We start from the raw sequence: 16,721 nt of genomic DNA, 5'->3' as shown, positions 1-16,721 counted from the left end.
GTTCTTACTCAGACAGGACGGGGTTAAAGGCTCAGCTGATTCAGGGGCTCTGGCTCACTGAGGCCTGGGGGAGGGAGGGGCACGGAGTGCGGGGTGAGCTGCGGCAGCAGAGGCCGGCGTGACGTAGCAGCAGCCTGAGGCGCGCCGTGCGTTCTCCCGGGGAAGTTGTCCCTGGATTACGGGACCCTGGCAGTGGCGGGCTGCACAGGCTCCCGGGAGGGGCGGTGTGGATAGTGACTTGTGCTAGCATACAGGCTTCTTGGTGGCTGCAGCAGCAGCCTGAGCGTCTCTTGCCCATTTCTGGGGCCGCGCTGATAGCCTCGGCTCGCGCCTGTCTCTGGAGCTCCTTTAAGTGGCGCTCTTAATCCCCTCTCCTCACGCACCAGGAAACAAAGAGGCAAGAAAAAGTCTCTTGCCTCTTCGGCAGCTCCTGACTTTTTCCCGGACTCCATCCCGGCTAGCTGTGGCACACTAGTTCCCTTCAGGCTGTGTTCATGCAGCCAACCCCAGTCCTCTCCCTGCGATCTGTCCTCCGAAGCCGGAGCCTCAGCTCCCAGCCCCTGCCCGTCCCGGCTTGTGAACAGACAAGCATCTCTGGATGGTAAGTGCTGGTCGGCACTGATCCTCTGTGCGGGAATCTCTCCGCTTTGCCCTCTGCACCCCTGTTGATGCGCTCTCCTCTGTGGCTCCGAAGCTTCCCCCCTCCGCCACCCGCCGTCTCTGCCCGCGACGGGGCTTCCTAGTGTGTGGAAGCTGTTCCTCCTTCACAGCTCTCTCCCTCTGGTGCGGGTCCCGTCCCTATTGTTTTGTCTCTGTTTTTTCTTTTGCCCTACCCAGGTACGTGGGGAGTTTCTTGCCTTTTGGGAGGTCTGAGGTCTTCTGCCAGTGTTCAGTAGGTGTTCTGTAGGAGTTGTTCCACTTGCAGATGTATTTCTGATGTATTTGTGAGGAGGAAGGTGATCTTCACGTCTCACTGTTCTGCCATCTTGAAGCTCCCCTCTACCTATTTATTTTTAAAGAGACTCCCAAACTGTTTTTTAGAGTGGCTATGACATTTTAATTCCCACCAGCAATATATGAGAGATCCCATTCTCTGCATCCATGCTAGCATTTGGTATTGTGACTTATTTTAGCTGTTCTATTAGACGTGTAGTGATATCTCATCAGTTTTAATTTGCTTTTCACTAATGGCTAATGATGTCGAATTTTTTTTATGTACTTATTTGCCATTTGTATATTCTTTTTTTAAAAAAATTTAGTTATTTGTTTATTTATTTTTGGCTGCTTTGGGTCTTCGTTGCTGCACACGGGCTTTCTCTAGTTGCGGCGAGCGGGGTCTAGTCTTCGTTGTGGTGTGCGGGCTTCTCATTGTGGTGGCTTTTCTTGTTGTGGAGCACAGGCTCTAGGCGCACGGGTTTTAGTAGTTGTGGCAGTAGTTGTGGCTCAGTAGTTGTGGCTCAGTAGTTGTGGCTCGTGGGCTCTAGAGTGCAGGCCCAGTAGTTGTGGCGCACGGGCTTAGTTGCTCCACGGCATGTGGGATCTTCTCCGAGCAGGGCTCGAACCCATGTCCCCTGCATTGGCAGGCGGATTCTTAACCACTGTACCACCAGGGAAGTCCCGCCATTTGTATATACTCTTAGGTGAGATGTGTCTTAATGTCTCCTGGCCATTTTGTAATTGGATTGTTTGAATTTTTTACTCTGAATTTTGAGAATTATATATTCTAGATTTGAGTCCTTTGTCAAATATGTGTTGTAAATATTGTCACTTAGTCTGTAGCTTGTCTGTTCAGTCTTTTAATCGGTTTGCAGAACAAAAGTAATTTTGATGAAGTCCAATTGATTTTTTTCTATTATGGATTATGCTTTTGGTATTCTGTCTGAAAACTCTTCACCGAGCCTTAGATCTGAACGATTTTCTCCTATATTTTCTTCTAAAAGTTTTATAGCTTTACCTTTTGTGTTTAAATCTATGATTGATTTTGAGTTAATTTTTGTGTAAGGTGTGAGGTTTAGGTCAAGGTTCCTTTTTTGTTTATGGATATCCAGTTGCTCCAGCACATTTAGTTGAAAAGACTATCCCTCTGCCATTGAATTGCTTTTGCACATTTGTTAAATATCAGTTGGCCATACTTGTGTGGATGGATCTCTTTCTGGGATCTCTATTCTTTCCTTTTGATCTATGGGTGTATCCTTCTTTCAATACCACACTGTCTTGGTTACTATAGCTATAAAGTCTTGAAAATGTGTAGAGTCATTGTTTCCATTTTATTATTATTTTTCAGAATTATTTTAGCTATTCTAATTCCTTTTCCTTTACATATAAATTTTAGAATAATCTTGTCCACATTTACACAGAGTTTTTGCTGGAATTTTCATTGGAATTATGTTCAGCCTATATATCAATTTGGGGAGAATTGACATCTGTTTTCATTTGTTGCTTGTGCTTTAGTTGTCATATCTGAGAAACCATTGCCTAATCCAGGATCATGAAGATTTACTCCTGTATTTTAGTCTAAGAATTTTATAGCTTTTAGCTTTACATTTAAGCCTTTGGTCCACTTTGAGTCAGTTTTTCATATGACATGAGGTAGGTATGCAATTTCATTCTTTGGTATTGGGTATCCAGTCCTAGCACCATTTTTTAGAAGAGACTATTCTTTCCTCATTGAATTGTCTTTGCACCCTTGTCAAAAATCAGTTGACCCTAAATGTAAGCATTTCTTTACGGAATATTAGTTTTATTCTGTTGATTTATATGTCTCTCCTTATGCCAATACCATAGTCTCGACTATGGTAGCTTTGTAGTCAGTTTTGAAATAGTAAGTGTGAGCCTTATGACTTTGTTCTTCTTTTTCAAAATGGTTTTGCCTGTTGTGGGTCCCTTAAATTTTCAGATGAATCTTAAGATCAGCATGTCAGTGTCCGAAGAAAAAGCCAGCTAGAATTTTGATGGGAATTGCATTGAATCTTTGGCTCAATTTGGGGAACATTGCCATCTTAAGACTATTAAGTCTTCTGATCTGTGAACATGGGATATCTTTCTGTTTACTTAGGCCTTCTTTAATTTCTTTCAACAATGTTTTGTAGTTTTTAGTGTGTAAGTCTTGCAGTTCTTTTGTTAAATTCATTTCTAATTTTTAATTTTTTTTGTAATTTAAATGGAATTGATTTCTTAATTTCATTTTTGGTTTACTCATTGTTAGTGAATAGAAATACAATTGATTTTTGTTTATTGTACCCTGTAACCTGGCTGAACTTGTTTATTAGTTCTTCTAGTTTTTTTGTGTGGATTTCTAGGGATATTCTCTATGTAAGATCATGTCATTTGAGAATAGAGAATTTTATTTAGGGATTATACTCATGAATAAATTTAACAAAAGAAGTGAAAAGAAGCCATAAAATTTTACTGAAAGAAGTTAAGAAGATCAAAATAAATGGAAAAATATTCTATATTCATGGATTGGAAGGCTTAATATTGTTTAGATGGCAATCAATATTCCCCCAAATTGATCTACAGATTGAATTCCATCCCTATCAAAATTCTAGCTTCCTTGTTTTTTGCAGATATTGATGCCCTTATCCTAAAATTCATATCAGCACTCATGAGACCCAAAACAGGCAAAACGATCTTGAAAAAGAACAAAGTTGGAGGACTCACATTTCTTAATTTCAAAACTTGCTGCAAAACTATAGTATCAAGATAGTGTGTGCTACTGGTGTGAAGACAGACATATAGATCAATTGAAAAGAACTGAGAGTCCAGAAATAAACCCCCATATTTATGGTCAAACATCTAAAAGTAAGAGTTGAAAATATAAAACTCTTAGAAGAAAACATAGGTATAAATCTTTGTGACCTTAGGTAAGGCAATGATTTCTTAGATATGACACCTCAAGCACAAGCAAAGAAAAAATCGCTAAATTGGACTTCACCAAAATTTTAAACTTTTTTTTATAAAAATAAATTTATTTATTTATTTTTGGCTGTGTTGGGTCTTCATTGCTGCGTGCGGGCTTTCTCTAGCTGTGGTGAGTGGGGGCTACTCTTTGTTGCGGTGCACGTGCTTCTCATTGCGGTGGCTTCTCTTGTTGCGGAGCACGGGCTCTAGGCACGTGGGCTCAGTAGTTGTGGCTCGCGGGTTCTAGAGTGCAGGCTCGGTAGTTGTGGTGCACAGGCTTAGTTGCTCCGCGGCATGTGGGATCTTCCTGGACCAGGGCTCGAACCTGCATTGGTAGGTGGATTCTTAACCACTGTGCCACCAGGGAAGTCACAAAATTTTAAACTTTTGTTCATCAAAAGACACTAGAAGTCAGTGGGCTGCTACAGAATGGGAGAAAATATTTGCATGTCATATAACTGATAATTATTTAGCATCTAGAATACATAAAGAGTTCTTGGAACTCAACAATAAAAGTATAAATAATTCAAATTTAAAATGGGCAAAACACTTGAGTAGGCATTTCTCCCATGAAGATAAACAAATGGCCAATAAGCACATGAAAAGATGCTCAACATTATTAGTCATTAGAGAAATGCAGATGAAAACCACAATGAGATGCCACTTTGCAGACACTCAGATATGTATAAATACAAAAATGGAAAATAAGAAGTGTTGGTGAAGATATGGAGAAATTGAAATCCTGATACACTGCTGGTGGGAATGTAACATGGTGCAGCTACTGTCGAAAGCAGTTTGGAAGTTCTCAAAAAGCTAAACATAAAGCTTCCATATGACTTAGCAATTCTACTCCTAGGTATATGCACAAGAGAATTGAAAACATATGTTCATACAAATGCTTGTAACACAAATATTCATAGCAGCATTATTCATAATAGCTCCAAAAAGGAAACAACTGGAGAGGGAAAGGGGAGAGGGACAATTTAAGGGTATGGGATTAAGAGATACAAATTACTGTGTATAAAGTAGATAAGCAACAAGGATGTATTGTATAGCACAGGGAATTATAGCCATTATCTTGTAATAGCTTTAAAGACTATAATCTGTAAAAATACTGAATCACTGTGCTGTATACCTAAAGTAACATAATATTGTAAATCAAGTATACTTCAATAAGAAATATATATGATATAAAAAATTAAAAAAAAACCCAAAACAAAATGGAAACAACCCAAATGTCAATCAGATGATGAATGGAGAAACAAAATGTAGCATACCCATATAATGGAATATTTAATCCATGATACAACATGGATGAACTTTGAGAACACTTTGCTAGGTGAAAGAAGCTAGATATAAAAGGCCATGTATTGTATTATATGATTCTATGTATATTAAATTTCCAGAATAAGCGAATCCATAGAGATAGAAAGTAGCTTATTGGTTGCCGGGGGCTGGAAGAAAAAGGTGATGGGTAGTGGTTACTGATTGGTACAGGGTTTTATTTGGGGATGATGAAAATGTTCTGGAAATAGATAGTGGTGATGGTTGCACAACCTTGTGAATATACTAAAAACCACTTCAGTGGTTTTAAAATGCAATTTATTGTGCACTTTAAAATGTTGAATTTTATGGTGTATGAATTATATCTCAAAAAAAAAAGACCTATGAATGAGGCTTTTCCATGGAGCTGCCAGACTGGTCAATTAGTGATGATTCTCTGGGGATGGGGCTTTTTTGGCTCCTCCAAACTCATTCTGTCCTTTTCATTGCCTCCTAAGCTAATATGGTTCCCAATCTACTGGTTTTCAAGGCTTTTGCAGGGCTGGAGAGGGGGATAAAATGAGCAATTTAAAATACTACAGGCTTGTTGCCCTTACCAAGTTCTTTTATTCAAGAAAAATCAGCTGATTTTCTTGAGTAAACACCTCTAAGATCGTTGCAAGCTCTTTTTTAATTTCCAGAGTTCTGAAAAACTTAATTTTGACAATTTTTGCCCAAGTCCTCATTGCTTTCCTGGAGGAATGGAGTTTCAGAGATCTTTAAGTCACCATTCTAGAAGTGATTCTTCCAAAATTGGTTTTCATATGTTGATCTTGCATCTTTTTTTTTTTTGGCTGCTTTGGGTCATGAGCTTTCTCTACTTGCAGTGGCGAGCGGGGGCTACTCTTTCGTTGCGGTGCGTGGGCTTCTCATTGTGGTGGCTTCTTGTTGTGGAGCACAGGCTCTAGGCGTACGGGCTTCAGTAGTTGTGGTGCATGGGCTTAGTTGCTCCACGTCATGTGGGATCTTCCCAGACCAGGGCTCAAACCTGTGTCCCCTGCATTGGCAGGTGGATTCTTAACCACTGCGCCACCAGGGAGGCCTGATCTTGCATCTTATCTCTTTGCTGAGTTCACTTATTCTAGAATTTTTTGGTAAATTTCTTGGAATTGTCTGTGTAGACTAACTATCATGTCATCCGCAGATAGGGACAGTTTTATTCCTTTCCAATCTGTATTCCCTTTATTTCCTTTTCTAGCCTATTGTGCTGGCTGGGACTTTCAATACTATGTTGAATAAGAGTGGTGAGGATGAATGTGATTTTTTTGGACATGTTATAATGGAATGTGTCAACCTTGGTATAGCTACATAACTCAGTTAACCAGTATTTTCCAAATTACCAGTTCATATTGTTACAAAATCATGCATGGGTAAAAGATGGAGTCAAAGTGTAAGATAGATCCATGGGTTTTAATGTAAAAGTTCATTCATGAAAAGTTCACTTGTATGGTTCCAGAATTCACACTGCAACTAACCTTTAAGAAGCTGCCACTTGCTTAGTTTTGGTCTTGTATCAAAGAAGAATAGCTTCAATTATCTGAAAAGACTATTTTCCAACTACATATATTTGTAAGAATGGATTTCCTTCATGTACTTCAATCAAGACAACATTATAGTAGGTATAATGCAGAATCAGATATGAAAATCCAGGTGTTCTATTAAACCATTTACAGATCTGTAAAAATGTAGTACAATGGTACTTTCTGCTAATTTTTTTTTGAAAATATAGTTTTCACAAGAATGTGTTATTTATATTAACATAGTCAACCTCATTTTTCAATGAATGTTTTTTAAAATTTCAGTTTTAATTTATAATATGGTAAATATTGATAGCTTTAAGGTAGATAGACAAAATCGCTTTGAGTCCTCAATAATTTTTAAGAGTTATAGGGCCCTGAGACCAAAAAGAATCAGAACTGGGACTTCCCTGGTGGTGCAGTGGTTAAGAATCCGCCTGCCAGTGCAGGGGACATGGGTTCAAGCCCTGGTCCGGGAAGATCCCACATGCCACGGAGCAACTAAGCCCGTGCGCCACAACTACTGAGCCTGTGCTCTAGAGCCTGCGAGCCACAACTGCTGAGCCCATGAGCTGCAACTACTGAAGCTTGCGTGCTCTAGGGCCTGTGTGCCACAACTACTGAGCCCGTGTGCTGCAGCTCCTGAAGCCTGCATGTGGCTAGAGCCTGTGCTCTGCAACAAGAGACGCTACTGTGATGAGAAGCCCGTGCACCGCAACGAAGAGTAGCCCCTGCTCTCCACAACTAGAGAAAGCCCCCACGCAGCAACGAAGACCCAACACAGCCAAAAAATCAATCAATCAATGAATCAATCAACTATTAAAAAAAAAAGAATCAGAACTGTTTTGGTGTAGGATTGGTCTAGAGCCGTGATTCTCAAAGTGTGGTTCCTGGACCAGCAGCATCAATATCACCTGGGAACTCGTTTGAAATGAAAATTCTTGGGTGCCACCCCAGACTCAATGAATCAGAAATTCTGGAAGTAGGGTCCAACAATCTGTGTTTTAGCAAGGCTTCCATATGATTCTGTTTATGCTAAAATTTGAGAAGCATTAATACAGCATATTCTGTCAGGATGTTTGACAATGAGAAGAAAAATTGAGTTGTAGCTGCTGAGAGAAGCACAGTCAAGGAACGTTATTTTCAAAATAGAATATATAGGAACACATTATAGGTAGAATATGAAAAGGCAGGAAGAAGATTGGAGGAGTTGGATAAAGAGGAAGGCATAATTAATGGGTCATATACCAGAAGGAGATGGAAATGAATCTGATCAAATACGTGTACAGAGGGATAAACATTTATTTAGTGCCTGCTATGTAAGTCAATGCTCTGTGCACTAGAGATAAAAAAAACCAGGGAATTCCCTGGCGGTCCAGGGGTTAGGACTCAGTGCTTTCACTGCCGTGGCCAGCTTTCAATCCCTGGTCAGGGAACTAACATCATGCAAGCCAGCAGTCCCCAACCTTTTTGGCACCAGGGACTGGTTTCGTGAAAGACAATTTTTCCATGGGCCGGAGAGGGGCGGGATGGTTTCGGGATGATTCAAGTGCATTACATTTATTGTGCACTTTATTTCTATTTATATTACATTGTAATATATAATGAAATAATTATACAACTCACCATAATGCAGTACCAGTGGGAGCCCTGAGCTTGTTCTCCTGCAACTATATGGTCCCATCTGGGGGTGATGGGAGACAGTGACACCTGAAGTGTTTTGCTTATGTCCAGTCTACTCCGTAATCTCGTTTTGGTTGCTGTCACTGCAGAAAACCCTGCTTCACAAAGATAGGATGTTGGAAATGGAAGCAGGCTTTTCAGTGCTTTTGTGGCAATCTCAGGATATTCCGCCTTGACTTTAATCCGTAATGTATGGAGATTTGAAGTTGTCTCAAACATACTTTTAAGGCCACCATCATTTGCAATCTCAAGCAGTTGATCCTCTTCTAGCACGGACAAAGTCAATTCACCTGGCTTATTTACAAATGGGTTGCGGATCCATTCCTTCCCAGCTCGGGGGTCTTCTGTGGTTGGGAAGTAATGCTCAAACTCTTTTAAAAGCTGAGATAGGTGATCATGCACCAGCTGGGAGAAAGAAGGCCCTGGCTCAGTTTCTTTCAAAATCTCTGCGAATGTTTGAAACATGTCAGAAATCCCAATTTTCACTCGTTGCCCCCATAATTCCAGTTTGGCTTTGAATGCAGCCACTGTATCTGCCCACTTGAACACAGTTGTTGTTTTCCCCTGAAGTGACAGTTTGAGTTCGTTGAGCAGGTTGAATATGTCACACAAGTATGCAAGTTTTGCGACCCATTCTGTGTCAGTGAAATGTGCTGCCAGTGGTGACTGTTTTTCTAAAGAAATCTCTGGAGCGGCTCTCATAACTCAGAAACTCTGGCCAGTGATCCACCTTTAGAAAGCCATCTCACTTCTGTGTATAAGAGAAGACGTGTGTGCTCTGTGTCCACCTCCTCACAGAGCTGCATGAACATATGTGAGTTAAGGGCACGTACTTTAATGTGGTTGATAATTTTTTAAAAAAATTTATTTATTTATTTATTTTTGGCTGTGTTGGGTCTTCATTTCTGTGCGAGGGCTTTCTCCAGTTGCGCCGAGCGGGGGCCACTCTTCATCGTGGTGCGCGGGCCTCTCCCGTTGCGGAGCACAGGCTCCAGACGCGCAGGCTCAGTAGTTGTGGCTCATGCGCTTAGTTGCTCCGCGGCATATGGGATACTCCCAGACCAGGGCTCGAACCCGTGTCCCCTGCATCGGCAGGCAGACCCCCAACCACTGCACCACCAGGAAAGCCCCGTGGTTGATAATTTTAATCACATCCTGCAAAATGTTGCTAAGTTCAGGTGACATTTTTCGGCTAGCCAGCATTTCTCTATGGATGACACAGTGCGTAGACTCACATTCAGAAGCAACCTCTTTGACCCGAGTAGTGAAACCAGAAAGACATCCAGTCATGGCAGCTGCTCCGTCCATATATGCACTGACACAAAAAGACCAATTCAGTTTTCCTGATACGTAATCATTCAAAGACTTGAATAGTTCTGCAGCTGTGGTGCTGGCTGGCAACAAAAGTGCACATAACATATCCTCATGCACATTCTCCTGAAAAATATGTCACACTAAAACAAGCATTCTTACCTTGTTGTCAACGTCAGTAGACTCATCAACTTGGATTGCATACCATGGTGACTCATTAATCCTCTCTAACAGTTGTGCCTCAGTATCCTCTACTACTTCATCAAGTCGTCTAGTATGGTGCTAGCCAAAAGAGGAACACGTGCCACCTCTCCTAAAAGTTCACGACAGATGTCCTTAGCAGCAGGCAGGATCAACTCTTCACCAGTAGTAAAGGGCTTCTTAGCTTTAGCAATGTGGTTAGCCGCTAAGAATGATGCTCTCAGTGCAGACACATTTAATGAAGTGGTGGCCTTCAATAATTGCTTCTGTTCTTCATGTTCATGTTTTTTTCTTTTGAAAAACTCCAAAGGCTTATCTTTTAATGCAGGGTGCTTGGACTCCATGTGGCAAAGCAGTTTTGAAGGTTTCATGGCTTCGTTGGTTAGCCGGTCACCACCTATTATACAAAGTGGGCTTGGAGAATGTGAATCACCTGTTGCAATGAACCCGTAATTTAAGAAGGACTCTTGGTATTTTCTTTTAAATGCAGCTTTCTTTTTGTTGGCAGTCTTAGAGTCTTCTGCTTTCTCATCATTGGGTCTTTCCCCCTTTTCAAAGAAGCTCTCTGGCACGTTTGTTTTTTACTCATTTTGGCTAGGGTTAGCCTGTGGGCTTACCAAAACTGTGACTGAGACAAGCGCACAGTGTGGGAAACAAACGTGGACAGAAGTGGTAAATAAAATAATGGGTGGGCCATGCGCAGACTAAAATAAGTGTCAGATCCTGACTTAAAGCCTGCCACCAGATGCAACTGTACAATTGAAGTACATCAACTCACTTGCCACCATAAAGCCTGCCACCAGATGCAGCTTAATTGTCACTCCCCACTCACTGATAGGGTTTTGATATGAGTCTGCCAGCAATTGATTTATTATGGTCTCTGTGCAGTCAAACCTCTCTGCTAATGATAATCTGTATTTGCAGCCACTCCCCAGCGCTAGCATCACTGCCTCAGCTCTACCTCAGATCATCAGGCATTAGATTCTCATAAGGAGCGCGTAACCTAGATCCCTCGCATGCACAGTTCCCAGTAGGGTTCACACTCCTATGAGAATCTAATGCCGCTGCTGATCTGACAGGAGGCGGAGCTCAGGTGGTAATGTGAGCGATGGGGAGTGGCTGTAAATGCAGATGAAGCTTCGCCCAGTGGCCCGCCGATCACCTCCTGCTATGTGGCCTGGTTAGGGACCCCTGCCACAAGCCACGTGAGTGGTGTGGCCAAAAAAAAAAATGTTAATGTGTGATGCCTCTCTTATAGGAGCTTAAGGTAAGTTTTGTGGAAGATACAGATTTATAAACAGATACATTACACTAGGATAATTGTTTTCATATGAATGAAGTTCCAGTTCCACAGTAAAACAAAAGGTGAACAACTAATTATGCTGTGAAAATTAAGAAGACTGTGAGTTTTCTCTGGTTAGGAAAGGGACATAAGTTAGGTATTTTACACTGCAAAGAAGAATTAGATGTTGAGGAGCGCATGAGTTTTTTTAATAAGGTGGAAGGTGAAGTAATTTTTGGGAGAGGTGCAGTAGGAGGTTGTGGTATGTTATGGAGCACTTGAAGAATACGAAGAAGGGCTGGAACATCTGGGTGGGAAATGTCCTAAGAAAATCAACAAAGAAGGAAACTAATTTTTACTGAGCATGTACTATATACTTGACATGGTACTAGGAGCTGTAACATTCTTGTTTGCTGAGCTAAAGTGAAGGTCCAGTTGAAGTTAGCATACATTTTTAGTGGATCCATTCAGCATAGTTTACTGTCTTTGGATTGATTGTGTTGTCATCATCACTTAGTAGCATATTAGGTGATAGTCTGTCTAGCATTTAGTTCCTTGCATAATGGCAATAATCCTTTGCAGCAGCAGTTCAGGTCCAACCTTGGAGTTTTTCTTCTCTCTTCTAAGGAAGGGAAACTTAAGGTTCCTTGATCCATCAGTATAAGTTGTAATACTGTATAGACCTGCTAGCACATGATTTTACAAGCAGTGAGTACCACACAAGAACAGATAACTTCCTTTGTTACAATTCTTGGCACTGGTGGTAGTTTTGACTGTTAAATATGTTAACATTCTTGTATACTGCCTTACAGTTTACAAAGTGCTTTCATATCTGTGATCTCATTTGATCCTCATAAGATCAATCCTATGTGGTAGACATTACTATCCCTATTTTACGATAAAGGGAATTGAGGCTCAAAGAGGTTGTGACTTGCCTAAGTTCACTGAGCAAAGAAGAGGGAGGGGAAGCTGGGAATCCAAATCCTGTATTCTTTTTACTACATCAGTATAGGCTGGGCATCATCCCAGACCTAATGATTCAGAATCTCCAACTGGTGGGACCTGGGCATGTGATTTCCAGAAAGCTCCACTGGTAAGTATGATGCTCACCAAAGGTTTCTACAGCATTACATCATGCTGCCTCTTCCTTAAGACTTCTTTTACTGGAATTCTATATCGTTTGGATTTGAAATATTGATTTCTGGTCCAACAAGATGAATAAATTTTCAAAACTAGCTTGAATTATTAGACCTGTTATTTCCTCTGAGATAAAATCTCAGTATTTATTTTGTTGTTGAAAGAAAAAGATGTTTAATTTTAGATTATTTACTTAACAATTCAAATTTAAAATTAAATAAAACATAAAACAAGATCCAAACCCTACAAATATAAACCTAGATGGTTTTGAAAGGAAATATACCCGAATATCAGTAGTGATCATCTGAGTTTGGAGATTACAGTTGATTTTATTCTTTAAAAATATTCTGTATTTTAAAAGATCCCTGTAAAAGTCATATATTCTTTTTTAAGAAGAAAAAACCAATAAATTGTATTTTATCAATTTCTCATTGAATAAGTTTTTTAATAGTTGCCTTCTACCTCAGTAAGTTTTAGGAAGACATGAAAAGACCTTTGGACCTTTGTAAAATCTGAGTATTGATAGACACTATGGATTCTTTGACTATTAAAGGCTTGTATTGTTTTATATCTTTTAAGAACAGAAAGCATCCTCCTCTGATATGATGTTTGTCACTCAGTGTATCTCCTTTATAATAAGATTTTCTTCACCTTGAATAATGTATCAATTAGCACGTATTCATCAAACATTTATTTGTATAGATGGGAATATTATTTTGTAATCTCTATAGATAATTGAGATTTGGCTTATTGAGGTTCTTGTGCTTACAGTTTTTTTTCCCTCCTTTAACAAAATCTACTATTAATGCCTTAGAGAAGGGTATCTACTCAGCAAAATGTCAAGCTTAAGATTCAGCAAGTAGATAGAGGAGAAAACTAGAGAAGCTGGCTTCTTACATTCTTCATCTTTTCTTCTCTCTACTCAATTCTTTTATTATCCAAAGCACAAAAATATTTGACACCACATGAGGAAGAGAAAAGAAAATAGTGAATGTAGGGATTTTTGCCCCGAGAAAGTACTTCAGAAAATTATTTTTTTGTATATGTCCACGTTTCTTTTAATATGCCTCACCAGCTAAATTCTTTAATGACTGAAACAAGCCTCTTCTATAAGTGTGGAAGTAACGTGTGATTGATGTTTTCGTTCATTTGAGTGTCATAGAATGGTAAAACTGAAAGAAATCTTAAGAGATAATCTAGTACAGTATCCTCGTTTTATAGATGAGGAAGCTAAAGCCATGAGAGCATAAGGTTCAATGTTATAAGTAATAAGTATCAGAGTAGCTCTTCTAGCTCCAAGATAGGATTGCACTAAACTGCCTTTCATAGCAGATGTTCACAGCATTTCAGACTATGAAGTTACTATGAGCCTGTTTTAGGACAAAAGACTGCTATTTAATGTAAAAAACTCCTCTAATGTGGAGATAAATACAAGAGCTCTTCAAGCTGGGGAAACATCTCTCAGACATGGCATTATATCATAATATAATAACATAAGATTGTATAATACACCAATTTTGATATTTCCAGAAAAATGAAATAACTCTTGTCATTCAGTGTCAACTTTGTCTTACCCAAGATTCTTATCACTTATTTCTCTGTATTTTGAGCTGGCTGTTATGTTTAGCTCAACCAGTTAGCATTGCTAAGAAGATTAGAAAAGAAATTAAGACTTTTTAACACCAGTTAAAAATATGTTAGATTTGACTTATAGACAAATAGCTTGTTATTTCATTTTAACCAGTTACTGACATTTTTTTGCTTTCCCAGGCAATTGCTCAAGAGGATTTTCGAAGAGCATCTACATGTATACTGCGCTGTAAAGATATGTTGATGAGGCTGCCCAATATGGTGAGTGAAATCTCTGCCTTTATTCTCTAAGCATTTGAAAATATGCTATATCAAGTTCTAGGAAGAATCATTACTATTTCATGTGATCCTTTAGAGATTATATTTTAGATCAGATGTACTTACTTAGCGAAGCTTTGAAATATTTTGCTTCCTTTGTTCTTTACTAGAAAGGGTTTTTGAAAAAGTGATATGGGTTTTTTCTTTTTTTTTTTGTAATAGATCTTGATTGGAGTATAATTGCTTCATAATACTGTGTTAGCTTCTGTTGTACAACAAAGTGTATCAGCCATATGCATACATATATTCCCCATATCCCCTCCCTCTTGAGACTCCCTCCCACCCTCCCTATCCCACCCATCTAGGTGGTCACAAAGCACCGAGCTGATCTCCCTGTGCTATGCAGCTGCCCACTAGCTATCTATTTTACATTTGGTAGTGTATATATGTCCATGCTACTCTCTCACTTTGTCCCAGCTTATCCTTCCTCACCCTGTGTCCTCAAGTCCATTCTCTATGTCTGTGTCTTTATTCCTGCCCTGCCACTAGGTTCATCAGTACCATTTTTTTTTGATTCCATATGTATATGTTAGTATACAGTATTTGTTTTTCTCTTTCTGACTTAACATCACTCTGTATGACAGACTCTAGGTCCATCCACCTCACAATAAATATATCAATTTTGTTTCTTTTTATGGCTGAGTAATATTCCATTGTATATATATGCCACATCTTCTTTATCCATTCATCTGTTGATGGACATTTAGGTTGCTTCCATGTCCTGGCTATTTGTAAATAGTGCTGCAGTGAACATTGTGGTACATATCCGTTTTTGAATTATGGTTTTCTCAGGGTATATGCCCAGTAGTGGGATTGCTGGGTCATATGGCAGTTCTATTTTTAGTTTTTTAAGGAACCTCCATACTGTTCTCCATAGTGGTTGTATCAGTTTACATTCCCACCAACAGTGCAGGAGGGTTCCCTTTTCACCACACCCTTTCCAGCATTTATTCTTTCTAGATTTTTTGATGATGGCCATTCTGACCGGTGTGAGGTGTTACCTCATTGTAGTTTTGATTTGCATTTTTCTAATAATTAGTGATGTTGAGCATCTTATCATGTGCCTCTTGGCCATCTGTATGTCTTCTTTGGAGAAATGTCTATTTAGGTTTTCAGCCCATTTTTTAATTGGATTGTTTGTTTTTTTTTGATTTTGAGCTCCATGAGCTGTTTGTATATTTTGGAGATTAATCCTTTGTCCGTTGTTTCATTTGCAAATATTTTCTCCCATTCTGAGGGTTGTCTTTTTGTCTTGTTTATGGTTTCCTTTGCTGTGCAAAAGTTTTAAGTTTCATTAGGTTCCATTTGTTTATTTTTGTTTTTATTTCCATTACTCTAGGAGGTGGGTCAAAAAAGATCTTGCTGTGGTTTATGTCAAAGAGTGTTTTTCCTATGTTTTCCTCTAAGAGTTTTATAGTGTCTGGTCTTACATTTAGGTCTTTAATCCATTTGGAGTTTATTTTTGTGTATGGTGTTCGGGAGTGTCCTAATTTCATTCTTTTACATGTAGCTGTCCAGTTTTCCCAGCACAACTTACTGAAGAGGATGTCTTTTCTCCATTATATATTCTTGCCTCTTTATCAAAGATAAGGTGACCATATGTTCATGGGTTTATCTTTGGGCATTCTATCCTGTACCATTGGTCTATATTTCTGTTTTTGTGCCAGTACCATACTGTCTTGATTACTGTAGCTTTGTAGTATAGTTTGAATTTGGGGTGCCTGTTCCTCCAGCTCTGTTCTTCTTTCTCAAGATTGCTTTGGCTATTCATGGTCTTTTGTGTTTCCATACCTATTGTAAAATTTTTTGTTCTAATTCTGTGAAGAATGCCATTGGTAGTTTGATAGGAATTGCATGGAATCTGTAGATTGCTTTGGGTAGTATAGTCATTTTCACAATATTGAGTCTTCCAATCCAAGAACATGTTATATTTCTCCGTCTGTTTATGTCATCTTTGATTTCTTTCATCAGTGTTTTATAGTTTTCTGAGTACCAGCCTTTTGCCTCCTTAGGTAGGTTTATTCCTAGGTATTTTCGTCTTTTTGTTGTGATGGTAAATGGGATTGTTTCCTTAATTTCTCTTTCTGATTTTTCGTTGTTAGTGTATAGGAATACCAGAGATTTCTGTGCATTAATTTTGTATCCTGCAACCTTACCAAATTCCTTGATTAGTTCTAGCAGTTTTCTGGTAGCATCTTTAGGATTTTCTACGTACAATATCGTGTCATTTGCAAACTGTGACAGTTTTACTAATTCTTTCCCAATTTGTATTCCTTTTATATCTTTTTCTTCTCTGATTGCATGGCAAAGACTTCCAAAACTATGTTGAATAAGAGTGGTGAGAGTGGACATCCTTGTCCTGTTCCTGATGTTAGTGGAAACGCTTTCAGTTTTTCACTGTTGAGTATGATGTTTGCTGTGGGTTTGTCATATATCGCCTTTATTGTGTTGAGGTAGGT

The 16,721-nt window shown here is 39.3% G+C and overlaps 1 protein-coding gene across 1 annotated transcript in view; it reads left to right on the top strand.

Annotated features, from left to right (window-relative positions):
* The window catches only part of TEX11 (testis expressed 11), a 375,812-nt gene that overhangs the window by 68,022 nt on the left and 291,069 nt on the right, over positions 1-16,721 (top strand). Inside the window, exon 8 of the mRNA XM_068533357.1 lies at positions 14,125-14,205. Within this exon, the coding sequence (XP_068389458.1) occupies positions 14,125-14,205 (81 nt within the window). The remainder of the gene's footprint in view (positions 1-14,124; positions 14,206-16,721) is intronic.

This window comes from Eschrichtius robustus, chromosome X (genome assembly GCF_028021215.1).
Source record: "Eschrichtius robustus isolate mEscRob2 chromosome X, mEscRob2.pri, whole genome shotgun sequence".
Taxonomy (NCBI): Eukaryota; Metazoa; Chordata; class Mammalia; order Artiodactyla; family Eschrichtiidae; genus Eschrichtius; species Eschrichtius robustus.
The sequence above is the reverse complement of the archived record's forward strand: the minus strand, read 5'-3'. Positions and strand labels throughout refer to the sequence as shown.